The sequence below is a fragment of the Natator depressus genome, chromosome 16 (assembly GCF_965152275.1).
Source record: "Natator depressus isolate rNatDep1 chromosome 16, rNatDep2.hap1, whole genome shotgun sequence".
NCBI classification, from domain to species: domain Eukaryota; kingdom Metazoa; phylum Chordata; order Testudines; family Cheloniidae; genus Natator; species Natator depressus.
The window spans coordinates 8,960,345-8,987,165 of NC_134249.1; the positions used below are offsets into that span (position 1 = coordinate 8,960,345).

At 51.6% G+C, this 26,821-nt stretch overlaps 1 protein-coding gene across 2 annotated transcripts in view; it reads right to left on the bottom strand.

The window, feature by feature from the left end:
- Window positions 1-1,946: 1,946 nt before the first annotated feature.
- Window positions 1,947-26,821, bottom strand: part of AKNA (AT-hook transcription factor) — a 72,815-nt gene continuing 47,940 nt past the window's right edge. For both annotated transcript variants that reach the window (XM_074973574.1, XM_074973575.1), the window contains exons 8-22: window positions 26,096-26,223; window positions 24,584-24,800; window positions 23,905-24,059; window positions 22,848-23,021; window positions 20,383-20,659; window positions 19,649-19,755; window positions 18,902-19,152; window positions 17,594-17,744; window positions 12,405-12,575; window positions 11,422-11,534; window positions 10,660-10,770; window positions 10,305-10,403; window positions 8,963-9,088; window positions 8,103-8,271; window positions 1,947-7,345 (exon numbers count right to left, since the gene is read on the bottom strand). In XM_074973574.1, coding sequence (XP_074829675.1) covers window positions 7,054-7,345; window positions 8,103-8,271; window positions 8,963-9,088; window positions 10,305-10,403; window positions 10,660-10,770; window positions 11,422-11,534; window positions 12,405-12,575; window positions 17,594-17,744; window positions 18,902-19,152; window positions 19,649-19,755; window positions 20,383-20,659; window positions 22,848-23,021; window positions 23,905-24,059; window positions 24,584-24,800; window positions 26,096-26,223 — 2,541 coding nt within the window. In that variant the 3' untranslated portion in view covers window positions 1,947-7,053. The remainder of the gene's footprint in view (window positions 7,346-8,102; window positions 8,272-8,962; window positions 9,089-10,304; window positions 10,404-10,659; window positions 10,771-11,421; window positions 11,535-12,404; window positions 12,576-17,593; window positions 17,745-18,901; window positions 19,153-19,648; window positions 19,756-20,382; window positions 20,660-22,847; window positions 23,022-23,904; window positions 24,060-24,583; window positions 24,801-26,095; window positions 26,224-26,821) is intronic.

Genomic DNA, 26,821 nt, shown 5'->3' on the forward strand with positions numbered 1-26,821 from the left:
AGGAGGTCATCTAGTCCAACCCCCTGCTCAAAGCAGGACCAACACCCACTAAATCATCTCAGCCAGGGCTTTGTCAAGCCAGGCCTTAAAAACCTCTAAGGAAGGAGATTCCACCACCTCCCTAGGTAACCCATTCCAGGGCTTCACCACCTTCCTAGAGAAATAGTTTTTCCTAATATCCAACCTAGACCTCCTCCACTGCAACTTGAGACCATTGCTCCTTGTTCTGTCATCTGCCACCACTGAGAACAGCCAAGCTCCATCCTCTTTGGAACCCCCTTTCAGGTAGTTGAAGGCTGCTATCAAATCCCCCGTCACTCTTCTCTTCTGCCAACTAAATAACCCCAGTTCCCTCAGCCTCTCCTTGTAAGTCATGTACCCCAGCCCCCTAATAATTTTCGTTGCCCTCTGCCTTGGCTACGTGCTCCAGAATTAGGCCCCTTTATCCATTAGCCAAGGTATTCCCCTAACGGGCTGAGGAGCTGGTGTGCCCCAGGCAAGCACCCATGCAGACGGGCAGGATACTGGTCCAGACGGAGGGAATCATAGTGCCAGCAGAACATAGCAGTTTAGCCATCGTCCCTGCACATTTCAGATGGCTAGCCACCCCCCTGCTCAGCCAAGGCATTGGCAGAGCTGGTGGAGGCCTCAGACCACCCTTGCAGCTATCCTAATTTACGATGAGACCCAGGGACATTGCCACCCCATGCTCTGGGCATCCATAAACCTCTGACTGCCAGAAGCTGGGACAGGACCACAGGGGATGGATCACTCAATCACTGCCCTATTCTGTTCATTCCCTCTGAAGCACCTGGCCCCGACTACTATTGGAAGATGGGATATTGGTCTGAATGGACCATTGGTCTGACCCAGCGTGACCATTTCCAGGTTCTTCTGCCACAGCTGCATAGGGGAAACTTCCATAGCTCCTGGCTGCCCCACATTTCCAGGTTATGGTTGGGTTACAGTGGATAGCTATCCATTGCTATTGTTGGTTACAGTCAAAACACACCATATGCTGGCTCTCCTGAATATCGGCAGGTTTCTATGCCCTCAGCGACCTCTGGATAATCAGGGTGGCCTGGTGTCCTTTTCCATCCCTTTATCTCAATGGAGCATGGTTAGTTTTGAAATGGTGGATGCATGGAGGATGTTGGGAGCTATGGAAAAGTCTGCAACAGAGTACATCCAATCCCATCCAGGAACCTAAATGCCATAGACTTTCCTTTGCTTGCGCTGTCTCTAAGAGATACCAGCCTTGTAAGGGTGACTGAGTGGCTCAGATTCTGACCTCAGCAGCACTGGGGAGAATTGGAACCCCTAGTGGGGGTGAAATCAGAATGGCCCCTTGGCCCGCAATCAGGAGTTGGAAACAAAGTAGCCTTTCCACTGGTGACCCCAAACTGAAGCTAAAGCTTGGGAGAGAGGTAGTGTGGTCTAGTGGGCAGGGCATGGACATCATGCCAGATTTTTAAAAGTACTAGTGAGATTTTCAAAAACACCTAGGCATCTACTTCCCATTGGAGTTAAGTGCCTAGATGCTTTTTAAAATCCTCATCAGTATCTATTTGCATCCTTAAGCACCTAAATACCATGAAAAAGCTGGGCCTTTAGATTCAGGACCCCTGGGATCTATTCTCAGCTCTGCCACTGACTTGCTGGGTGACCTTGGACAGTCACTTCTCCTCGCTCTGTCTCTCGTTTCCCTCCCACCCACCGTTTGTCTTAGCTATTTAAGTCTTTGAGGCAGGACTGTTTTTAACTATGTGTACGTACAGCCCCAAGCACAATGGGGCCTCCCAGCCACGGCAGTAATGTACAAGTAATAGCTAGCTGGAAGGCTGGGTTCCCTGAAGCTCAATGCTGTATCCAAAACACACAAGAGAGACATGGTTTGAAAAACAAACAAATTTATTTCATTAAAAAATAGGCAATTATCTCATTACAAAATACTGTCAAATGGCTCTGCTAGTTCATTACAAAAACAGGAGATGCTAAAAACGTAACCGTCACTTCTTGTTCTTGCAGTTCCTAGAATTAAATACGCACACCCGGATGTCTTGTGTTCTCCCAGCGAGGATGCATTAACCACAGTGTCCTGGTTTCAAGAGCTTGGGGGCTCTTGGCCACAGTACAACCAGCTTTGCGATAAGAAAACAAGGACACGTGCAAAATTCAAAGCTGTGCGTGCAATTCCTCTATAAGTCAATGGCATTGCACCCTTCAAAACCAGGCCTGAATTTGGTCTGTCAAATGGAAGCCTCTTCTAGCAATCTTTTTTTTTAAAAAAAACCTCACACAGAACTACTTCACTCTAAGCAAAGCTTTCACATTTCAACGAGAATTGCTCAGGGCGCTGCATGGAAATGGGGTCTTTGTCCCTCACTATACAGCCGAGGCTGTTGTCAGTGGGTTCCGTTGTCTACATGGACAGAGGTTCTCAGACAAACACACATTTTAAGAAACTGCCCCCCAAATATCCCCCAGAGTTCAGTTCAGACCAGCTCTGTTAAGCTACTCCATTTTTTGTCAGCGGTTGTTTGAGATGAGTTTCACTATGCAAGCTCTGAAGCTTTATGGATCGACCACAACTTCCCCTTGTTCCAGGACTCTGTCTGTGATGGGACATAATTTCAGTGGCTCTGTGAGGTCCCTAAAAAGAGTGAGACCTGATAACTTGCCTTTTGCATTAAAAACAGCCACAACTGGATTATAATACTACTAAAAAAAAAATCAAGCAATAAATAATTTTTAAAGTGGGGCACTTGGGGTAGGTCCTACATATAAACAAAGCCACACATTCAGGATCAATTCCCAAAACCCTTTACTTCATGATTTTTCTGAGATTAACCCTTCCCCTGAAGTAGGGTGACCAGACAGCAAGTGTGAAAAATCGGGACAGGGTGTGGGGAATAATATGCTTCTACATAAGACAAAGCCCCAAATATCGGGACTGTCCCTATAAAATCAGGACATCTGGTCACCCTACCCCCAAGAATGTTCCGATTGTAGTCAATGGGAGTTTGGTCTTCAGCAGGGATTTTGAGATATGGCCTGATGATAGATGGCTTGTGTGCACAGTTACATTTGCGCCAGGTGAAACGTGTGTCATGGAGCGTGGTACAGACCCTGAGCGGAGATGTGGAAAGACGAGGTTATTATCTCTCACAGAGGCCAAAATGGTGACTTTTTCCATACGCTGTAGCACGTAGTCTAAGGCCTAGGTCAAGATTTTGAAAAGCAACTTGAGCTTAGGAGAGCCTTAAGTTTGGGATGTCCAGCTTGAGCCATCTGAAAGGGGACTGATTTTTGGAGGTGCTGATAACCTGCCCTCTGAAATTCAGCCATCTTTAAAGGGTGTCGGGTTGGGCACCAAAAATCACTAGTCACTGTTGAAAATCTTGTCTGCACGTAAGCCTGCACGGGTTTGACTAAAGGTGTGACTTTAAACCAAGGCAAGAGTGTGCACATACACACACACACTCTTCTAATTGGGTTCCAGCTTATCATGATTTACCTTGCACTTCTAAATTTACCAACACAAGCCTGGTTTAAAATCAATGAGTGTCCACATAGCGATTTAGTTTTATCTAAAAGGGATTCCAAAGAGGATGGAGCTTGGCTGTTCTCAGTGGTGGAAGATGACAGAAGGAGCAATGGCCTCAAGTTGTAGTGGGGGAGGTCTAGGTTGGCTATTAGGAAACATTATTTCACTAGGAGGGTGGTGAAGCACTGGAATGGGTCACCTAGGGAGGTGGTGGAATCTCCATCCTTAGAGGTTTTTAAGGCCCGGCTTGATAAAGCCTTGGCTGGGATGATTTAGTGGGTGTTGGTCCTGCTTTGAGCAGGTGGTTGGACTAAATGACCTCCTGAGGTCTCTTCCAACCCTAATCTTCTATGATTCTGTGGTGTTAAACCAGTGCAACGTCTGTGTGTGGACAAGCCCCAAGCAACCTTAACTCCCACGCCCAGGCTCTGTCCCCTCGTGGGGTTTAGATGGCACTTGAGCGTCAGACAGTTCAGTGTTTAAAGGGATGGTCAAACTCTCCCTACACTGCTGATTTGGAAACTAGAGTAAGTACCACTTTTGCTGGGAGAGTTTGAATGACCTGTTCACGAAACAGCCACCCAAGCTGGAATAAGGGAAAGGCCCTGCTAGGACAGCTTTTGAGAGTTAAATCTACTGCATTTTAAATTTCGACGGCATGACGTACCATAGGGAGCAATGTCGGGATGTACCTTCACTCAGAGATTTCCTCCTATGTCCAAGCACGTGCTTTGATCCATGCTAACGTGCAACAGGATACAGCCTCAACAGTACCTGTGCTATATTCTCCTTCCGCAAAGTCCTGATCAAGTCCTATTATCAGATCAGCAACTGGCTGCTACTGCATTGTAGAGGGAGCCTGTTCCTACCTTTTCCAAGGAGGCTTGATTGGTTGGTGACCCTCTGGCCCCAGCCCCAGTGCAAACATGCACCATTTGCACAGACGAGGACCATTATAGGCTGGAGCGGAATTTGCTCACCACCCCTCACAAATTTAAAAGCACACACACAGTAGGAACAGTTTTTAAAAAACCAATAAATTACATGTAAAAAGTGAAATGCCCTAAGGATTATGTTGAATATATATACACACACATACACACACAGAGACACATACAACCAAAACCTGAAGAGAGAGTGATTTAGCCACTCACCAGCTACCACAATGAGAAATGTTCCATTAAAAATATCAACATGCAAACAGGCGCGTCTTTAAGGGGATCAAACAGCTTGATATAAGCCAAACCCGAATTCTAAGTTGGCAGAAAGATCTGTGGTTTCAAAGGGACAGTGTCCAATTTTGGCTAAAACTTTTTTTTTTTTTTAAGGGGGGGATTTACAAACCTAGATGACAATCCTGAAATCAGATGCTAGATAGAGAGATAGGTAGATAGAGAGATGGTTATTATGGGAATGGATGGACAGACAGGTGGATAGAAAGAGACTCCTACACACATGCAAAAACCTTACTGATGTCAATAGAGTGGCTGAAATTTTTCCATTTGAATTTTTATTCCAATGAAAAAATCACCTTCCCCCCAAAAAAAACCCTGAACATTTTCGCAGATGTGTGGTTGGAGTGGTGGTTGTAATTTTCCAACTTTGGAACAGGATTTTTATTTTTTTTTGCTTTAAATTTTTCAATTATTGATCCCTCTAGCGCTTACTTTCTTTTTTCCTTCCTCCTTTGTCTTTTCAGTGGCAGCAGAGAAAGAAGGAGAAAGAAAGGGGGAAGAACCAAAAACTGAAATATTTCTGGCTGTAGATTTTTTCCAGTGGAAAGTGGGAAAACGTTGACATTTTTCACTAAAAAATGTAGAGAAAATGAACACTTGCGTGACACTTACATATTTTTCTATCCGCTCCTGTCGGGGGGTGGGGGGGGGGGAGAGGAGAAGGGGACGGCACCCTAGTGGATCTGATTGCAGGTTTGGGTCTTCATCTCCACAGAAATGGTTGTGAGAGTTCAAAATAAGTGCCAATGAAAGCAAGGTTAAACCAAAAACTGACGCAGCATTGGCCAGCTCCAGCACTGGGCTAGCCTGGGAGAATCAGTGCGGGGATCTAATCGCGCGGCTGACCTTTAAGAGGTGCTGAGCTCCTGTGACTTCTCCCAAATTCAAGGAGAAGCAAGAGTGCTCAATGCCTCTCAGGATCAGGCCTTAGAAACAGAAAATGAAACTGACCGTTTGTGCTTCCTTTCCCCCACAGCAAAGCCAGAAACAGCAGATATGGTGAAAATTACCAAAGAAGTGGCTAAAAATTGTTTCCGCTCCAATCATCTAAACTGCTGGGATGGGCACGTCTTATCTGGACAATGTTCCTTTAACCCTTTGCTGCTGCTGCCCAAAGACTGACCCCTCCCGGGCTGTGCACTGTACCCCCTAAGGCACTCGAAGATGCGATTGTAGCTTTGGAGCCGGTCAGACAGGGCTGGATGAACCCCTGGTCTGGTGAAGATGGCGCCTAGGGCTTGTCCTGATGGGAATGTCCTTCATTTTTTCTGACAACAGCCAGGAGCAACCAGGTAGAAAAACAATAAAATTCCACATAAACATCTGATCCTCCTCCATTCACCTTTGAGATGAACGTAGAAAAAGAGAGATATGTATCCTGTCCGTCACAAGCACTCTGAGGTAACCTTTGCTGCAAGGGGAGCCTTATTCTGATAGGGCCTACACAAAACAAGAGCGACGCATGAAAAGGCTCAGCTTGTAAACAGAGCTTGTCCCAGCTGGGCTGTGCCTTGGTAGCCCTCTGACGTGGTGTACTGGGACAGATCCACATGGAAATGGATTGATTTAGCAACGCAAGGTGGGGTAAGGACCAAGTGGGAATTTCTGCAAGGGGCTAGGGGTGGGATCTCACAGTGCAATGGTAAGCCATTGGCCGGTGTCCATCTCCAAGCTGGCCAATAGGGAGAAGGGGAAGGGGAGTTAAAACGATACTTAAAAGTAGGGTGCTCTCTAGGGACAAGGCCAGGGGGATTCTAAAGTGCGGGTCTCAGGCCCCCGGGAGGCCAGGGCAGCTCTCTGCCCAGCCACGTGTCCCGAGGTTTTCACTGTCTTCCTTCATCTTAACATTTGATCCTTTAAGAAAGCCACCAACAACCGAAAGCTACTGGCCAAGCGGAGAGGGGCAGGTGACATGCCCCAGTGCAACGGCAGCTCCGGTCCCGCTGAGCAGAGAGGCTTGAGGCTGAAGGCAACTGTAACATGCGGGCTGAGGTGGCTCTGGAGAAGGGTGGAGAGAGGACTCTGCAGGCTTAGCTTCCTCTGCGGATCCCGCGCGGAGACTCCAGTACGTCACAGGCTCCGCAGGCCCCGGAGGACGGCTCTCCAGCCCCACTGGAAGGAGTGGGAAGCTGAGGGACAGCCTAGGCATTCTTTGGCAAATCAGTTCCCCAGATGTATGCTAGGGGCTTATCTCCAGATGTTTGGAGAGGCTCAGCCTGCCAGCTCAAACTGTCCTCGCCAGGCCCCAGAGGACGCTGACTCCAGGTTCTGTCAGAAGAGGCAGGATCCCCTCAGGCGCCTTGCCTTGCTCAGTTCAGAGGTCAGCGACCTGTTCATTTGCTTGGTGGTGAATGTCATGCTCTTGGCGGCTTCCACGGCCTGGCTCAGGGACCAGTTGAGGTCCTCCAGGTCGTCAAAGTCAAGCATCAGGGAGTGGTGGCGACCATGGGTTTGCTGCCGGGCGGCCCAGGGCTTCAGCTCTGCCACTCTGTACTCACTGGGGTAATGGGCAGGCAGGCCAGCTGAGCCGGGGACTGAGGTAGGTGCTGGTGGAGAACAGTAGCTGGAAAAAAAACCAAAACAGACTAAATACAGCGCGCTGAGGGAGGAACAAGCAAATCTAGATCATCCAACAGGCGTTTGTCCAACCGGTTCTCCAAACCCTCCAGGGATGGGGATTCCATGACCTGTTCCAGAGCTGAACTACCCTCAGAGTTAGAAAGTTTTGCCTAATATCTAACCTGAATCTTCCGCGCTGGAAACTAAGCTGATTACTCGTTGTCCTACGCTCAGTGGACCCGGAGAACAACTGATCACTGTCCTCTTTAAAACAACTTTTTCCATATTGGAAGGCTTATGCCCTCCTCAGCCTTCTCTTCTCTAGACTCAACGTGCCCCCTTTTGTATCCTTTCCTCAGAGGTCAGGTTTCCCAAACCTATCATTTCTGTTCCCTCTCCAGTTTGTTCACATCTTTCTTAAAGTGTGGTGCCCAAAATGGGACACACCACTCCAGTTGAAGCTTCTAAGTGCCTAAATCGCTTAGGCTTGGCAACGCTGAGTGGAGCAATACCTAAATAGATTAAAAAATCTGGGCCTAAGGGATTTGACCAAGGTCACACAGGACGTTTGTGGCAGAGCAGGGAACCAAAACCATTCTCCCAAGTCCCAATTTAGTGCCCCAACCACTGGCCCATCTTTCCCCTCCACAGGCTCTGCTTTGGCCCTAGAGATCCCAGGCTGCCTCCCTCAATCCCAGAAGGAAACTCTGAACATCCCTCCCCACAGTAACCCCAGCCAACGTGGCGTGGGCCGCTCTTACAGTACAGAGGGAGAGTAAGGCAGCAGGGGCACTGTTGGGATGTAGTTGACAGCTGTGCCAGGGGGTGGGGCCGCCAGGTACCACAGGCCAGGCTGCTGCTGCGGCTTCTCGGGTTTGCGACTGCGGCCGGAGCCTTGAGATGAGGCACTCTCTGTGCTGCGGCCGGTTGCTGGGGAGAAGAACAACACACTGTAAGAGACACCCTGGTATTCGGCGTGAATGGACAGGACACCCACGAGGCGAAATCCATCCCTGGTGCTACGCCACTGACTCCAGGGGTGAGTCTGGCCTCAGGACAAAGAGAGGGCCGGGGATGCACCCCTCAATCTACTGGAATAAGCTCCCTGGGATGAATCACACCTACAAGCGGCTGTGCTGGAAAACCCTGCCCTGGAACCTGCACCTGCAGCAAGTGTCAGATCCTGCGCTGTCAGCGCTCCAGCCCTGGCGCGGACGCCTCTAAGTTCTCCCAGATAGCACCCCATTCCCTCCCAGCCACTGCTGGGAGAGCTGGGACTGCAGCAGCTGCGAGAGCCAGCCAGCGTGCCAACACTGTTACCGGCAGCGACTCCTACTGGGAGAGGCTGGCGTTGCAGCAGCCGTGAGCCAAGCCAGCACTCCAATTCCATTACCTAGAGCAACTCCTGCTGGCTGAAGCTGGAACTAGTGTGACTGGGAAGTCCGCTACTGCCACCCTCTGCAGTGACTCCTTTTTTGGAACGCTAGAGCTTTGAATTCAGCTTCCAGCCTTGGCCAGTAGGTCCCTCTGCTCGATGGGAACCATCCACCAGGGTCCCTCCTCATGCAGAGCAGCTCTTCATAGAACGGAAACATTCAGACAGAGCAAACTGTTCACCCACCATGTGCTGCTTTGTCCCTGGTTTTAGAAACTGGGGTGCTCCTGGTCCCGCTGCAGATTGGACAGTGAGTCTGCCTTGGAGTGCTATGCTGAGTGGGTCTCACGGTGTCCCTCGCTGATGCATTGCCTAAAAAACACAGAGAACAAACAGTGAGTAAAGTAACTCCACAAAAATCTCAATTGCAAAGGGCAGCAGAAGTATACAGGAGCTTTCAGGCTGTTTGGAAACAGCAAACTTGTTATTATACTAGATTAAAGCAATTTGCAGAAAGTAAAAACGTTAAAAAAAAAAAAAAGAGTTGATGGCAAAGAATGCCGGGTCACAACATGCGAATGGAACCGTGCAGCTTTACCTCAGCTGTGGGTTCCTCTCAGCAACTGGAGGGCGCCCTCAGCCGTGCAAAAATTTGGGCAAATCACCTGAGGGGATCACAACTTGCATGCAATGTACTCAAAATGCTGGGTGCAAAATGCAAGTTAATCTTTAGCCAAGTTAAATGGTTCCATACAGGTGGCTGCTAGTCCAGAAAGCTGGTCATTTCTTTGTGTGCCGTCTGTTGCTATCATCGGGAAACAAGACGAACAAGGCAGGTTGTAACACGGAGCTCACGGACGATAACAACTGGCTTTAGCACAATGGGAAAACTGCAAGATTGCACTGAAAGGCCAGAAAAATCCAAGGATTACAGCGGCTCTGGCAGGCTCATCTTGGCAATGTCACCCATCCTGTAGATTATGTGGGGTGCTTCCGTAATAATGAACAATGACCACAGGGTCACATGTAACAAAGGCGAGAGCAAGAGCCATACTTGCAACCGGGCTGAGTTAACAGTCCAGCAGCGTAGGACGCCACATGCTTTGATCTGTACTAGCCTACTCTCTTGTGGCAGGGATACAGCAGCCTCAGGAGTGCCTAGCTGTACCTGCAAATCTCGTGGTCAGAGTGGCTACTGGCCAATCCTGCTTCTGCACAATCAGCAGAGGGAGCAGTCTCCTTCCTTTTCCAATACGAGGGAGGTCCCTCCACCCCGAGGTTGGGAGGCGGGCCGTGAGACCCTCTCTCAGAGTGCATTCCACCCAAAAAACATCTGCATGTCAGTGGGGCATGACCTCTGCATCTCTCTCATCAGAGTGTCGTGAGGCTTTGTTATTTCCTTGGTTCAGGCCTTAAATAACTAATGGTTTCATTAGCGGGTATTTGCCGAGCCCTCAGAAATCTCAGGTAGCAGGCGCTAATGAAGAGCAAAAATCTTATTATTTTATGCGTTGTAAATACTAAGCAAAGCCGCTCGGAGGTGTGATTCTTTGGGATCTGGCCCAAGATGAGCAGATGGGATATTTACCAGCTTGTGTCCTGGTCCCTTGGCAATGGAGGCAGGAAGTGGGGCCCGTGTCTTCCCTCCGTTCTGGGGACACGGGGGCAGATAAGTGGTAGCGCGTCCCTGCAAAATCCAACAAGAGCTGGCTCAGCACGCATCGCAGAGGACACCCAGCTGGGAAGGCTGGGGGGGTGGGGGCTGAGCTGTGTCGCTCACATGACAGGGAGAGGAAGAACCCTCCTGCGTGGCAAGCACAGCATCAAGTCGGCGTGTGCATGGGGCAGACAGCAGAGATCCAGTTTAAGAACACAGGGTGGCCCAGGGTGTTACAAGGGAGGCAGCACCAGGGCAGAGCAGGGCCTGGCTCGTGTTCACCCACCTGTGTAATGGCCCTTGAATGTCAGCGTCCTCGCAGGGCTCTGCCTGGAGGAGACGCTTGTCCTGGGCTTCCCATCTCGAGCCCGCGGCGGGGGGCAGTCTGAATCCGAAGCTGCAGAGCACCGAGAACACCAGATTAGACAGTCAGTCATGTCCGCTAGACACTTCCCTAATGAGTTTCTAACCAGTGAGTCCATTGCCCTGCGCGCCTGTTCTCTAGGCACTATGAGATAGCACGCACTGGTACAAGGGCTATTAGGGGGCGGGGTAGGTGTGGTGCCGTGGTGCGAACCCGACTCAAGTGTGTTTTGTCATCACCAGGTCAGAGGAGGGAGTCGCAGGCGGGTCACGCAACCACACTTGTGCTTGCAGCAACCACGGGCCCTTGTGTGAATGAACAACCACAGGATCTAGGGCTGAAGAGCTGGGCACAAGCTGCGGAGTTTGGATCCAGGTCCAGTCTCCAGCTTTCCGAAAGGTCAGGAGGGCTGGATCTGGGCATAAGCCTGCCTGTCATGACCGTTCCCAGGGTGCTGGTATCACTGACCACGTGTGTGCACCACAGAGTGGCCGTTCTCACCTCCTGCACACATAGGAAGGGCGTCCGAAAATCCCTTTTAGGAGGGGGAATTCAAAGAAGAATGGAAGGAAAAGCAGATCCTGCTACCTCTGCAGTCTGCTGCCCCCAAGTAATTGCTCCTGGAAAGCAGGGAGAGAAGCCGGGTTGATCCCAGATGGGGTAGGTTCCAACAGGTCTACTTACTGAGGTCCAGTTCAGGCCCATCCCGAGGGAGCGATGCCGACCTCACCCGCCTCGCTGGCTTGATCACTGGAGCTGGCTCCCCAAACTTGCCTGGGCTCCTCTCTGTGGATTCACTGGGAAAGGGACAGACACAGAGTGAAGTCGAGGGCTCAGCACCCCGGTTCTGGGTGCAAGGGGTTTTAACCGCCCCCTCCACCTGGCACTGGGGGGTCTCTGGTTGCACTGAGTGACAGTCACCGCCTTTGCCTTGAAGCACGGAGAGGACGAGCTGCCATGTGCTCAGGAGACAGGGTCCGTGGGGAGACTGGCAAGACTGCTGGGGGGGACTCAGGGTGCTCACACAATCGCCTGTCACCCTCTGCAGCCCTGGCTGTCCGGGTGGCTCTGCACGTGGGTGAAATGAGCCAGGCCTGCTCCTAGGATCCAGGGGAAGCGTGTCAGCCACCCAGAAAGCTGCAAGGGAAAAGGCCCATACCCCACCTGGCCCTGCCAGAGCTACCAGCCCTTCACCGGTGCAATAAAGGGCCCAATTCTGTCAGCATTATACTAGCCGAACTCCCACTAGCTTCGACAGGAGCTATATGGCACCCGTGTCGCCAAAAGCCAGAAGCGCCAGCTGAGGCTGGACCCCGCCGTGCGGTCTCACACCTGGCGTTCCCTACTCCCCACTTCCACCTGCCTGGCGCTACTTCCTCTCCAACCTGTCACACCCCCTCACCGCTGCCGGAGCAAGAGGCTTCTCCTCACACTGCTCCCACCAGCTGCAACAGCCTCCCTGTACCTCCTTCCTCCTCAGCAATTTTCAAGTCTCAGCAGAAAACAGGTCAGTTCCACAGGGGGGCAGAAATCTCCCTGGGCACCAGAGAGAACCAGAGAAGGAGGCTGCTGTCAGCCATCCTATGTCACTGAACTCCGGCTGGCAGAGTTTGCAGGAAAGGCAAAACAGGCAACAAGGCCACGTTGTGTTGCACACTGGCACCTACCCAAAGGTGGCTGAGTTCCGGACTGAGGGGCCGTTCCACTCGGGCTGCCTCCTGCTCCTAGTGGTGCGTGGGGATGACTTTCCCACTGGGTAGCTGTGGGATCGGTGCAAACTCTCCTCCAGCCGCTGCCGAAGCCGCGAGACCTCGTCCTGCAGAGCCCGGATGGCCTGGCTGGGATGGGAAGGGGAATAAAGGATTAATAAGTGCAGGTGTCATAAATATAAAGGGAAGGGTAAACACCTTTAAAATCCCTCCTGGCCAGAGGAAAAATCCTTTCACCTGTAAAGGGTTAAGAAGCTAGGATAACCTCGCTGGCACCTGACCAAAATGACCAATGAGGAGACAAGATACTTTCAAAAGCTGGGAGGAGGGAGAAAAACAAAGGGTCTGTGTCTGTCTGTGTGATGCTTTTGCCGGGGACAGAACAGGAATGGAGTCTTAGAACTTAGTAAGTAATCTAGCTAGATATGCATTAGATTATGATTTCTTTAAATGGCTGAGAAAATAAGTTGTGCTGAATAGAATGGATATTCCTGTCTGTGTGTCTTTTTGTAACTTAAGGTTTTGCCAAGAGGGATTCTCTACTTTTTGAATCTAATTACCCTGTAAGGTATTTACCATCCTGATTTTACAGAGGTGATTCTTTTTACTTCTATTAAAATTCTTCTTGTAAGACCTGAATGCTTTTTTCATTGTTCTTAAGATCCAAGGGTTTGGGTCTGTATTCACCTATGCAAATTGGTGAGGATTTTTACCAAACCTTCCCCAGGAAGTGGGGTGCAAGGGTTGGGAGGATTTTGGGGGGAAAGACGTTTCCAAACAACGCTTTCCTAATAAAAATAAACCCAGATAAATGTTTGGTGGTGGCAGTGGAAGTCCAAGGGCAAAGGGTAAAATAGTTTGTACCTTGGGGAAGTTTTAACCTAAGCTGGTAAAAGTAAGCTTAGGAGGTTTTCATGCAGGTTCCCACATCTGTACCCTAGAGTTCAGAGTGGGGAAGGAACCTTGACAGCAGGTTACAAGAGAAATGTCTGATCTAGAAGGAAAATGGGAAACACTCCATCCTCTCCGCCTGCCTGAAATCATATGGCCAGTCCCATCTCCGCTCCTCCTGGCTGTCTGACACCAGAAATCCTCAAACTTTTGCCGAGGGGATACCATTGCTCATCACTTTGGAGACTCGAGAGTTAAAAGTAACCACGTCTATAGGCATGTCTACACTGCAACGAGGAGGTGTGACTGCACCGTGCATAGACACACCAGAGCTAGCGTTAATCTAGGTAGATCAAAGCTAGCTTGAGTAACAATAGCAGTGAAGCCGTGGCAGCATGGACTAGCCCCACCCAGGATAAATACTCAAGCAGCTGACATGGCTTCACAGCTATTGGCGCCCAAGGTAGCCGGTGCCCCTGTAAAATGCCCAAAGACGGTACTGGACATGGCGAATGCAGGTTGCAATCAAATTAGCCGTCAGCCAGTTACAGCCTGTGGAGGCATGTGATTGCCCTTCCAGAAGGAACTCTGAAAAGGTGGAGAAACCATGAGGGGTCAACAGCATTCGCTAGGAGATGGAACTCTGAACTTAAACCTGCATCCACATCTGTCGCTCTCCTCATTACAGTTCTGCACCAGCACGCGCATGGCTTGCATGGATGTGAGAGTGGGACAGGAACTGCGCACACGTTTCCCACTAGAATCTAATCATGGTGCAGCTGGATTCAGCAACGCAATTCTGCTCCGACAGCCTGTCCAAGCGAAGTGCTGTACCAGCCTGGGCTAGGGGGTGTGCACGTTGACCCAGTCACGGAGATCAACCATGCTCTTCTCAAGTCTGTGGAGAAGTTTGGCTACCTAAGGAGTTCACTGTCACAGAATGCCATAATTGATGATGAGATTCCACGTCGCACAGCCCACGCCAGCTGTGCATTGGGAATGCCGTCACACCACCTATGGAACGAGAGGGCTGTCAAGAGAAGCACCAAGCTAAGTAGTTATCGGGCAATCATGCTTGCGATTCTTCTGTGTGGTTGTGAGTCACGGATAACGTGCCACTGCTCCATATGTGTTGTCTTCAATCTGTTTGCAGGGTCAAACGGTGGAACAATATTCCCAATATCAAAATCCTTCATCCTTGTTGGATGTCCAGCATTCAAACCAATGCTGATAAAAGCTCAGCTGTGTTGGTCGGGCCTCTCGTTCGTACAGCCAACTCAAGCACACCCAAGGCTGGATTTTATAGCCAGCTAAAGCAAGGTGCTGTTCTCCTGGTGGCCAGTCCAAACGATATAAAGACACACTGAAGTCAAACTTGAAAGCCTGTCAGGTTGACCCCAGCAACTGGAAAGCAACAGACAATGCTCCACACCCGACCACTGCAACTCAGGCCCCTTTAAGGCACCTCAGGCCGGGCACCCAGATCACTAGTCCCTTTTGACAATCTTGGCCTGAAGGTTTCACAATGGACCGTGTCCTGTGAGCGGTGACAGGAGAACCTCAAACCATGTGGAGGTTCAGGCTGGATACACTCTGGAAACATGGAGTCTTCTCCAACTGAGCCGGGCCTCTGGGTTCTGCAAAGGCATGTACGAAACCTCCCAGGAACTGGCTCTCTCACCAGATAGCTGCGAGAGACACAGCGAGAGCGACGCTTTCTCCTTCCTATTTGAGCCCTGGCTGCTACCCAGAACCATGCAGCATAGCAGGGAATGAGCTAGAAATACCAAAAAGGTTATCCAGACTAAGGCTATGCAAATTTGACCGGTCAATTCCAGCCTACTCATAATCTTGGGTTCAAGGTTCATTGAAATCCGTGGCCACCTCAGGCCTCTCTCAGGTGTCACTAAGCAGCACATCACAACGTCTCTCAGATATTCAGGGCGATAGCGGGGGAAGGACACTGATCTCCCTGCTCCAGAAAGCACAAGGCCCTGCCAGTTGAGCTAAAGGAGAATCTCCATCAGCACGATGGGATCTGAGACACACCTGAGCAGGGCTGACTCCCCCCAGTAGGAGGCAGTGGGACGCAGACACACACTGTCCAGTTCATTACAGAATGCAGGACAACTACTTAGGTCAGCTCAGCTTTCCGGGGAGGCTCGGTTATCCGTAATACACAGCACAAGCTGCTGCCATTTAGCTAGGAAAATACATAATCACCCTCAGGGAAATAAACACCAGGGTACAGATCCTTAGCTAGTGTAAACTGGTGTCGGTCCAATGCATTCAACAGGACGATGCTGATTTACGCCAGCTGAGGATCCTGCTGAGTCAAATTAAAACAACAAGGAGAAAGGGATGGGAATTCACACTAGGTTTGCCAACCCCACTGAAATAGTTTGCAAGGTTCTGGAAACCTCAGACTCCCCCAGGGTTCTCTCGCCCCAAGCTGGGCAAAGGTCTGGTTCCAATCAGGGTCTAACCAGATGCAGGTTTGTGAGAGAGCAGAGGGGGCAGGCTTCTTACTCTGTCATTCCCCTCTCTCCTCTTGTGAGTGACATGAGCGTTAATACTTTACCTGCCAGGCTGAAATGAGGCAGCCAGGCAGTGAGCAGAGGGGCTATCGAGGCAAACCAGATCACAGTTTGCCTCAAGAGAGGTCAGTTCCCCTGGTTCTATCCCCCTAGCTACGGAAGGCACCTGCATTGAAATAAAAGTTTTCAGTCCAGCTGGCAGATGCTCCAGGAGGGCAGCTCACAGCTCCACCCAACCACTCAGCTAGCGAGGGTGATGGGAACTCCCTGACCCTTTCCCACTGATCTGCTCTTGCTTCAGCCCATCCCTAGGGCAGTGATCACAGAGGGTGCCCTGGTGGCATTACTTTAGCTGTGCTATATAGCCAGGGACTCACTGTGTGGGATTCTCCCCGCTCCCCCGGTTACTCGCTCCTAGAAGAGCTGCCTCCAAAGACCACTTTGTCCCTGGTTTGCCCATAGGATCTGATCTGGCCCCACTCTGCTTCCCAGTCCCAGTTAAGACACTGCAAAGCCTTCGACCAAGGGGCTAGTATCCACCTGCTAAAATAAGCCTCAGACCTGGCCTCACTGTGGTCACAGTGAAATAAGTTGGATGGTCTCTGCCTTGACCCAGGGGGCAGCCTGCGTATGGGATAGAACCCCCATGCTGAGGCCACACAAATCGGTGTGATACGCACATGGTGGAGAAGGCCAGGACTGGCGCAGTCATATCCAGTTTTTCTCCACTTCCTCCCTCCGGCTAGCTGGCCCCAGTACTGGTGAGGCGGCCTCCTGTGGCTTTGAGATCTCTCATCTCCCCGAGGGAAGGGGAGCTGCCGCTGAACTCGCTCCCATGGGAGAGATCTATTGTACCGAGGTTCCCAGCCTGCCCGTCCCAAGGCCTGGCCCCTCTCAGCACGTCTGAGCCCAAAGAAACAAGTGACCCGCCTTTCTAACACAACATGCGCTGGAACCAGTCCATCAGCCCAGTATAAACCAGTCCTAGAGCAGGGTGGAGACTGGAGATAAGGGATCTCGCCTGGGGTGGGCGCTTTAAGATGCGGCGTGCTCGGATCTCCAAAAACGTCCCTCTTCCTCCATGCACAGAAACCAGCACTGTTTCCTCCCAGCCCCACCCCTGCCACACTCGCGTCCGAGAGAGGCAGTGTCCTAGCAACACTCTCAGAAATGTTTGCTGACATTATGCAAGGAGAGAACGGCACAGAACACCCCACCCTCCCGGACCTCCCCTGCTCAGAGAAAGCAGATAAACAAGCCCCCACCTCCTCTGCTCAGGGGCTGGTTGGCTTACTGGGAGCTAACGACGCTCAAGGGAAATCTAATGACAGCGCTGGATTCAAAGCCCTTTCCGGAGAGGACTGCTCCAGGGATTGCAGTCGGGAATGGCCCAGAGTTGACACCACTGACAGAGAGCCCAGAGTGTGACTCAGTGTCACGACATCTTCACGTCATAATGCTCCACTGGGAGATAAATTCAGGGCTCTTCCAGCCTAGGACAGCAGCAGCCCGGCTCAGAGATGGAGCTGCCACTGAGGAGGCTGGTCTATGACAATGGAGAAATGCTGCAAAGATTCATGCACAGCCAAAGGCGCAGAGGGGCTGGTGGTCTCACCCCAGCAGCCCATCCCCGCAGCAGATGCTGGTGCCCCAAAGGGCCAGGGAATGCGGCTGCTGTTGCTGACTCAGCCCTGCCCCCGAAGCGGAGTTCACACTCACTCTCGTTCCACGCGGGAGCCCAGGAGGCCATGGTGAGCCCGGACTGGGGAAGGCGATCTGGTGGTGGAGCTGCGTGGGCATCTAGTTTCGCTGGGACGGTGATCAGAAGGGCTGGCCCTGCTGTCCCGCTCTGCCTCGGAGTCCGTGTGAGCTGGGGACATAAGGAGACAGTGCCGGACGTTAAACAGCTGCGACCTTTGGGTGCCTCGGTTTATTTCACCAGTGACCAGGGGCCATTTTCAGGTCTGACCCAGACACCTTCCCTCCCCACTAAGGTGGAGGCAACCCCTCTGGGTGGGAGAGGATTCAGTTTCCATGGTCCAGTCACTCCTTGACCTCTCTGCCAAAAAGTGGCACAAATGCAGTGTGGACCTCTGTCCACTGCAATGAGACCTTCCCAAACTCATTCCACCCAGGTCACCCAACAGCCAGGTTAGTCACTATCAGCTTGAGCAGGATTCAAAGCAGCACCCAGGAAGTGAAAGGCTCCGTTTCCCGTGCCCAGTCTCCAGAGCTATCCACTGTCAAAGGAATAGGACTGAGTGAGTCAACTGACTGGGTGATGGAGGCTCCCCGGTACGCTACTGGTTTCCCTCCGATCCACGTGCCTGAGGACAAAGGGGCCACAGGCTGGATTTGTCTCAAGACATAAACCAAAGGGGGACTTAAGATCCTGGGAGCCCTGAAATCTACCCTGCCTGTGAGCAAACTTCAAGCCAAATCACAGAGCCTGTGTCCAAAGGCCGTGGGTACAAGGGGGAGAGAGATCTCTGGGTGATGGGACTTGAGGGTGAGGAGAGGTCACTGGCTGGTACAGCTTTAGTTTGAGGGACCAATACAGCTCCCCCAAGCAATGTGGAAGTGGATAGTCTCTGTGGGCCTTTCTTACTGCTCTCTCCCTGGCTGCCTGAGCCCCATCATCCCCTTTTAAACCACCATCTCCCAAGCAGGCACATGGAAATGACTAGCACTGGTCCAAATCTTTTAGCTCAAAAATGAAAACTTGAGTGGAAACATTTCATTTTGGTCCATATTTTCCCAGTTTTCGATTGAAACACCAAATCCCCCCCACATTTTGGTTTTCAGAAAAATGATTTTTTAAACTAAAAATAGTTTTTGAAAATCACGAGATATGTAGGGGAAACCAATTGAAAATGTTCTTAAAAAAATGGTTATTTTTTGTTTGTATCATCAGCAGCTCCTCTCACTGTAGGAAGATGGGAGGAGAACTCTGCCCCCTACAGGAAACAATGTGTGTCTCACGCTGGAGGTGCCCAGACACCCAGGTGATGGGCACTTTCTACTCACTGATGTCTGCATCTGGTACCACCTCGCTGGTGATGCTGTTTGCCCACTGGGGAGGGGAGCTGGTTTGGGAGGGGCTGCCACGGGGCAGGCTGTGTCTCTGGGTGCCGCCTCGGGGGGGCCCCTGGCTGGCGGATGTGTACATGCCCAGCAGTTCCTTTTCCGATGGCAGGGGGGCTGCCACTTTGCGCAGGCAAGTGCGAAGGGCAGCAGGACTGGATGTGGGGCCGGATCTTCCCAGCAGGCCGGGGGTCCTGGGAACAAGGCAAATACACAGGCCTCACTGAGGGAGTCTCCAAGCTATTACCAGCCCGGCTTCTACTGTGCTTCACCCAACTGGCTGGTTTCCTCCTTCATGTGTCTTTCCTGGCACCCCTGTCCCAGCCACTGCTCAACCCACTCAGTCTGTAACTACCCTCCCCCCTTTCACTAATCACCCCCTTTGCCATTCCATGCGCTCCAGACCCCCTCGCCCCATTAACCCTAGTCCCCAATTCACTGCTCACCCCATGCACCCCACCTTCTCACAATCCCCTCCACCAGTCTGATCATCTGCTCTAGTCCCTCCCCTTTTCTCTCACCCCCATTCACCAACCCCCATATACTCAAGCTCCTCCCCATCCATAGGCTCCATCATGTCACACATTCCTTCAGCCCTGGACCCTTTTTTATCAGCCCCCCAGGGCAGGAGTGGGGATGAGGGCAGGTCATAGGAGCTGGAGGGGGGAGAAGAGAGACAAGGGTCCATACGCAGTGTGAGAGGGGCGATGCTCCGGGGTGCGCGTCAGCGGGGACACCCTGCTGGCCTCCGACCCCACAAACCCGCTGTCTGTCTCTGGAGACACAATGCGTTGATCCTGCAACAGAGGGAAACTTGATCCAATTCGGATCAACACAAGTGATGCTGGCCATAAGACCAGGCAGAGTTGGTCTGTAGTTGGAGGGGAGACCACCAAGTACAAGCATACTGATGCATGGTGCTGGTGAATCAGTAAGTGGTATTCCTCCCTCGTAATCAGCACTGAACAAATGCCTCAGCATGGTGTTGGGAGGGCGGGGGGGGGGCTACATTGCTGGAGCCATTTTCTTTTATAGGAGTAAGAAGACTGAAGTTCTGAAGCACATGGTCATTAAACTAAACCCCATGGCCCATTCTGCAGGAACCAGGGTGTTACCTCCAGAGGCAAAGGGCCATATTCCATATTGGAGAATTGCATTTTGCGCTGGAAAACTCTCCTGCAGCTTTAAGCATGGAAATGATGCTTCCCTTCCTTTCTAAGGACCTGCTGGGTGGTGTTCCACTGTGCTGTTAAACAGCTGCGGTGGACCACACACCAGAGATGGCTGCATTTCAGCAGCTGAGAAGGCAATTTCTATATACACAGGGCCTTATTTCAGAGATAGCTTCTGGATCTGTGCCCCAAATTTAGTGACCCCGAGTAAGTGGGAGCCCTGCCCTCCATTTCACCCTCCTGGGCGCTTACCTCGGACCGTGAGGATTTTGCCTGACGGAAAGGCTTCTGCGGAAGGTGCTCAGAAATGGTGCTGCCCACCACGCTGGCCATGCTGCTCTGGCGGGATAGTGTCTCCTGCTGGCCCCCGAAGGAGGGCTTGGGGATTGCATCCTGGGGCCTGGCTTTAATAGCCATGTTCCGAGGGAGGGACTCCTCGCCCTGGACAGAGGACAAGCAACTGCTCTTCCTGACCAGCTGCCGGTGTTCCCCTGGCTGCAGGGCATGCGACTTCCTCTCCGGGGGCTGCCTGTCAGGATGAGAAAGCAACACCAGTCAGAACCTTCCATCAAGATGGGGCAGTGCCCCCTTGTCATAGCTCTGCTGCCATCTGGTCTCCTGCAGCACCGCCAGGTCCAGAGGATTTCCGGAGTCGAAAACTGGGTTAGCTCTGATTCGAAATGAAAATCAGAGTGCTCCACAAAAGGGATGGGAGACCTGGCCCCTGGGCCCTACTCCTGTGGACTGTCCCTGGGAGCCCCGATTCCAGGGTGCTGTGATGGGAGGGCTTCCCCCAGAGACTTGGAAGCCCTGGGGGCCGGGCAGGCAGGCTGCTGAGGAGCCGGGTGGCCATGCTGGCAGAAAGACTAGGCTGTTTGAGCTTTGTTGGCATCGCAACTGTCTCTGCGAAACATTTTGATTTCCAGCAACCAGCGAAGTCAGACAAAAAGGGGTTTCATAGGAACCTCTCTGACCAGCTCTATGCAGCTGAGAGTCTGGCCCTGGTGAAGAAAAGCACCTTAAATCACAGGCCCAAGGGCCTCCACATGTGTATTGCAATGATGTGGGGAGTCAGTGACCAGATGGGTGGATTTATACCTTAGCTTGATAGCTTTACTCAGGGCAGGGGCAGCATCTTCCTTTACATGTGTACAGCTCCTGGCACCGTTTGGGCCTTTACTGTGGTCTCTGAGTGCCTTACAGGCATTATACAAGTAAACAGCCAGAGCCTCAGTTCCTTGGTTCTCTCCTAGTCAGTAGAATGTGTTCAAGTTTGCATGCTCACTTTTCTTCCCCCCTTCCCACCCCCATTTCTTCCTCCTCTTGGATGCCCTCCTTCTCCTTATTATTTGCTCTGCAATGGACTTGCCCCCAGGGGACAGAGTCCTCTTCGCTTCCGCAGCCAGCTTGCCCTCCAAAGCGGGGCAAGTAATAGCTGAAGGCTCCTTTGTTCTGCTTGTGACTTGGGAGATAGAGAGAGAAGGCGTCTTTGTGCGCCTGGTTTATTACATTTTATCCGGGTAAAGCAAAAGTGGGACTCAGTTCTTATTTAGGTCACCCCCAGACACAATGTCCTGGTAAATATAACACAGAAGAACAGCATGTAGCAGGGGTTAGATTGAGCCCACACTGCCCTGATGCTACCGTCAGTTTCTGCAAAGTTGAAGATTTCATTAAAAAAAAAAAAAAAAGAAGCTGAAAAATGTCCAAAAGTGGCCGCTGATTTTGGGAGCCTAATTCAAGAGAGCATCCAGGGGCAATTCGGTTTGTGAGCTCTTTGGGGAAGAAAGCATCTTTCTGTTCGGCGTCCGTACTGCGCCTAGCACAATGGGGTCCCCATCCAGGACTGGGCTCAGAGGCCCTACCACAATACAATACAATCAATCAGTAAGTAAGTCCATTTGAGCACCTAAAGTGCACAAGTTTTGCAGAGGGTTTAACAAAACTCCTGACTCCCCAAACCTATGGAGTCAGTTTGTGGGATGGATGATTCATGGGGATAAATTTTCGACATTACTTTTTCCCTTTCTATGCTTAAAGATCTTGCATGTTGCGAAGGCGATTTGTTTAAAATCTCTCTCTCTCTCTCCCCCCATGAAATACTGAGGAATAACAACAACAAAGGGCTGATTTTCAGAGATCTCGGGAGAAGCACTAGATGAAGTGACAGGGAATTACAGGTGTCAGACCCACACTGGGCCCTAGATAATTGAGACACACAGAATCAGTGGCCACTTTTGAAAATCTGGGCCTGTCTAGCCACCCTGACTGCAAAGAAAACTTTTCAAATATAACATAATGCTGTGCGCAGCCTTCCTGAGAAACAACAGCCCCGGACAGGCATGAACTACCCCATTCACCTGTGTGTGTTACCTCTGAACCCTAACCATGGCAAGGCAAATGCCAGTAATGTAAACTATTTCACAGCTGATCAGCTTAGCAGAAACATAAAGCTCTGCACTTTAGCCTTTGGGTTTCCAACGTGACAGGGCATTTAAACAAAGAAATGAAAATAAAACAGTTTTTAATAGACATTTATTTTTTAAATAACAAAAAAGCTTTGTAACGAGTTGTCCCCCCTTCTAACAGAACCTAAATTTTGGGCCTACAGTCAGTTGATGCTGTCCCTTTAAATTAGTCTCTTATCACTTCCCCTCTCCCCCCAGTTAGTGCAGGATATTCACAAGGCAGGTATTTTGTGCTCCTGAATTACTTACGGCTGAGTGGTCACATGCGTCCTCTCTTCCTTTAATGACAGCATCCCAAGAGAGCTCTCAGCCGTCCCAGCATCCTCTGCAGCAGGGCCATCCACTTCCTGTGGGGAGCCGTTCTCCTCCAGGCCCAGCTGTTCCATGCTCAGAGATTCAGGCAAGGACTTGAAGCTATTGTACCTGGTGGTATGAAAGAGACTGAGTGTCTCTCCATCCAGCCAGAGGTCCCCTTCCTAGTGGCAGCACTACCATGTTCCGGCACCCAGACCCAGTTAAAACACCAGGGGCACTCTGCACCTAAGGATGATGCGCCAGCTCCCACTTGATCTGGATTGACTCTCAGCAGCCAGTTTCACAGGACAGGTTAGCTGCCCAGCGCATAAGCAAACAGGGCCCTGGCAGCTCTATCCGAACAAGGTCTAGTATGGGCAAAAGCTCCTCCCTCACTGCTCTGCCAAAACACCTCAATCCTCCCTGGCAGAGGCTCTAATGATTTCGGCACCAAGCTCCCACACAGCTTTGGCAATGCAGATGTGGCTGCCCCTGCCAGGCTAGTATCATGTGTTGGTTTTTCCAGGGGACAAGACTGAAGCTGCTACACTCATGACACGTGTGTTCATGGCCGGGTTGGACATAGGCCTCCAGGGGTGGGAACCAATTGCCCTTTATGCCACGAGAAGTCGATGCTTGAACTCTCGGCCTGAGCGACATCAGTTTCCCCTTCCCAGTTACAAACACAGTGATGAGGCGAAATGCACCTTTCCCACACTGGGTGGGCAGTGAAGCTATTCTCACTGCAGAGATCTATGCTGTGTATTCAGAGCCCCTGACCCGCAGGCCCCTTGGTGTGAATGCCTCAGAGAGCTGACACCGGCAAAGAACTGATTTGCCAGAAGTTGAAACATCCCCCTCGGGCACAAAATTACTGTACTGCATGATCACTGCATGCCAGGCACTTGTGTTGCACGGGTGCTGGCTGTGAGCACGTAACATGGAGCATGCATGTCCATTTCAACACGTCAGCATGCAAGTGGCTGGCTGGGTTAGCGGGGGCAACACTTACTGGTCCAGCAGGTTATCGAAGTCCTTCTCCACTTGAAGCTGCTTGTGCCGAAGGGGCTCGGGAAGCTCTTCTCTCTCCTCCTCCGTCTCGCCACTCGCAGAACTCACCTCTGCGTCCACTTGCATTTGAGCGCGGGCATGCTTTGGAACAGGGGCCTAGGGGGCAGAAAGGGGTAAGGTCTGCCCCCAAACCAGAACATCTCTGCCAGCAGGGGGCGCTGCAGGGAATGGTACCGATATGCTGGCTGCAAAGGATCTCAGCAATTTTCTAGTTCAAGCCACAAGTGGAAAGAATCTCAAAAGAAGCCAGGGCTTCTACACCATGTCGAGACAGCTCGGCACTACTCCAGCTCCAGCCTCTTCCAGCAGGAGGCGCTTTAGGGAAGTGAGTAGGAGCTCTGGTTGTGTGTGTGGATGGGGGTCGGGAGAGCTCACTGCTACTCTAGTTCTGGCCTGACCCAGTAGGAGTCACTGAGGGAACCGGGCAGCAGCAGTGGCTGCAGGCAGGACATCCCCACTACTCCAGTTCCGGGATCTCTCTGTAGGAGGTGCTGAAAGAGGAATCATTTGAAAGCACTTCCAGTCCAATTTTCTGTAATGTCTTGGGAATGAGAAGTGTCAGCAATCACCTTGCCTGGGAAACCTCAGGCCACAGAAACCGAGAGCAGCATGGCATTTACCTCAGGGTAGGGAGTGCGGAGGGCTGGGATTGGGGCTTGAACTGACGGCCTTGGGGAGGAGAGTGGCGGCTCTGAGACCAGGGTTGGCAAACAGCTGGGAGGCAAGGCTGGCGCAGAGCAACTCCTCGGGGAGGGCAGGATCTGCTGCGCTCGGTCAATCCCATCCTTCAGCTCCTCCAAGCGCATTCCCAGGCGGAATATCTCCCCTTCCACCGCTCTGAAACACACCATGCCAGCAACAGAGGGGTGAGGACCTTCAAAACCATGCCCAGGTGGAAAGAAACAGCTCACAGCTTAGAAAGGAAGGATGGCCCAGCGGATAAGGCACCAGCATAGGACCCAGGTGATCGGAGTTCAGGTCCCTGCTTTGCTCCAGGCTGCTTGGGTGACTCCCTGTGGCCCCCTCCCCATCTGGTAACAATCCTTCCTTTGTTTGGCCTGTCTGTTTGGAGTGCAAGCTCGTGGCAGGGACTGTCTCTGGGTGTGCGTACAGTGCCTAGCACATTGGGCTTCTGCTCTGAGACGGGGCACTGGCAACAGAAATAAAACATAACAATTGCCCCATCCTGGAATGCTCTGGGCCAGGTTCTGCAGTAGGGGAGCTGCCAGACCAAAGGGCACTAACAGGGGCCAATAGCAGGTGCTTCAGCTTTAGGCTGGCTTCTCCCCTTACGTGTTTTTACCCTATCTAATATACCTGCAGGTGCTGTTATTGTCCATGTCAGTGAACATCAGGACTAACTTCATGGATGTGGGTGGGGTTACCCTGGATTTACACTGGTGTGGCTGAGATCAGATCTGGTCCACTCCCACCAGCTCTTAGACCTCATCTGTCACGTAGGGTGACACATGCGGCTCCAGGTCATTGTCTGCAGCGTCAGAACATCCTTTTAAACATGTGAATAATGAGCCAGGAGAACTCAGCTGACAGAGCTGGCTAGTACGGGATTGGAAAGCAGCAGACAGTAATTCACTGCTTAGGATTCACCGGCCTCATCCCTTCATTAATGTCCGTAAGTATCAATCAGGAAACACAGGTAGATTAGAATAAAACGGCATAATCGCAACAGGACAGTCCAGTGCCACAAACGTGGCTGCATTAATCACACTGATGGACAGTGGCTCATCGGCAGGGAAGTTAGCATTCATTCACGCCCCTTTGCGGCCGGCTGCTCAAAGAAACCCAGCTCTTAAACTCCAATCCTAGAGCCCCTCTCTGTCTAACCAACATTTTCTTTCTTGGGCTCTAACCCCATCATTGCAGTGTCTGAGCCCCTCGTTTATCCTCACCCCCTGGGCAGTGTTGTCGTCTGCCTTTTACAGATGGGCATAGAGAAACGAAGCAATTTGCCCAAAGTCACAGGGTACCTGTAGCCGAGCCCAGAATTGAACCCCTGGCCTTCGGAGTCTCAAGCTGGCACTCTAACCACTGAGCCATGCTTCCTCTTGATATAACTCATCATTTCAAGAGGACACAGTTTACGGAACAAAGGCAGACGAAAAAAAAGCTACCTGTCTGGATCGAAGTCCCCAAGGGGCCCCGCTGCACCTGGGCGCTGTTGCTCCAGGCGGTACTCTTCCCGGGCCTGCAGATACGCTCGCTCCAGAGCATCCTGCGCGTTCTTCAGCCTCGCAAATCCCTACGACGGGGGGCAACACATCAAAATGTGTGAATCTGAGCTTTCGGCCCCCCCGGTGTGGAATCCTTACACCAGGTGACACACCCAGAACGGCATCTGGCTAGGTCATGGGAGTGGGATTTTGAACTGCAGCCAGGCTGGGCCTGTGACTCCCTGGGGTAACAAAGCCAGGACCACACACACATGCAGCCATCACAGGTCCTCAGAGGAGATAAACCTGGGACCTTCAGAACCAGAAGCATGAGCCTCTGTCAACTGAGATAGAGGGTTACTCCATTAGCTATGCCCAAGTAGAAGGCTCTTATCCCCTCTGGGGCCAGCCGTAAGAGGAAACAGGATCACACACACCAAATCAACATATTACGATGGTGCTAGGAACTATTTAGACATGCCCAGCACTGGCACCCCGTGGCACAGGAGGACTACCTAAGTACAGCATTGCCGAATGACCTCCTTCCTGCTCCGCTGCCCTGTGTGCCTCCTGACGCGCAACGAAGAGCTTGTACGCTGAAGGTGGGGCCCGGCTGTGAAACTCCATGGCTGTGACTGTGGCATCACAGCAGCAGGTCACCACATCGCCCTGGCGTGACACCGCCCA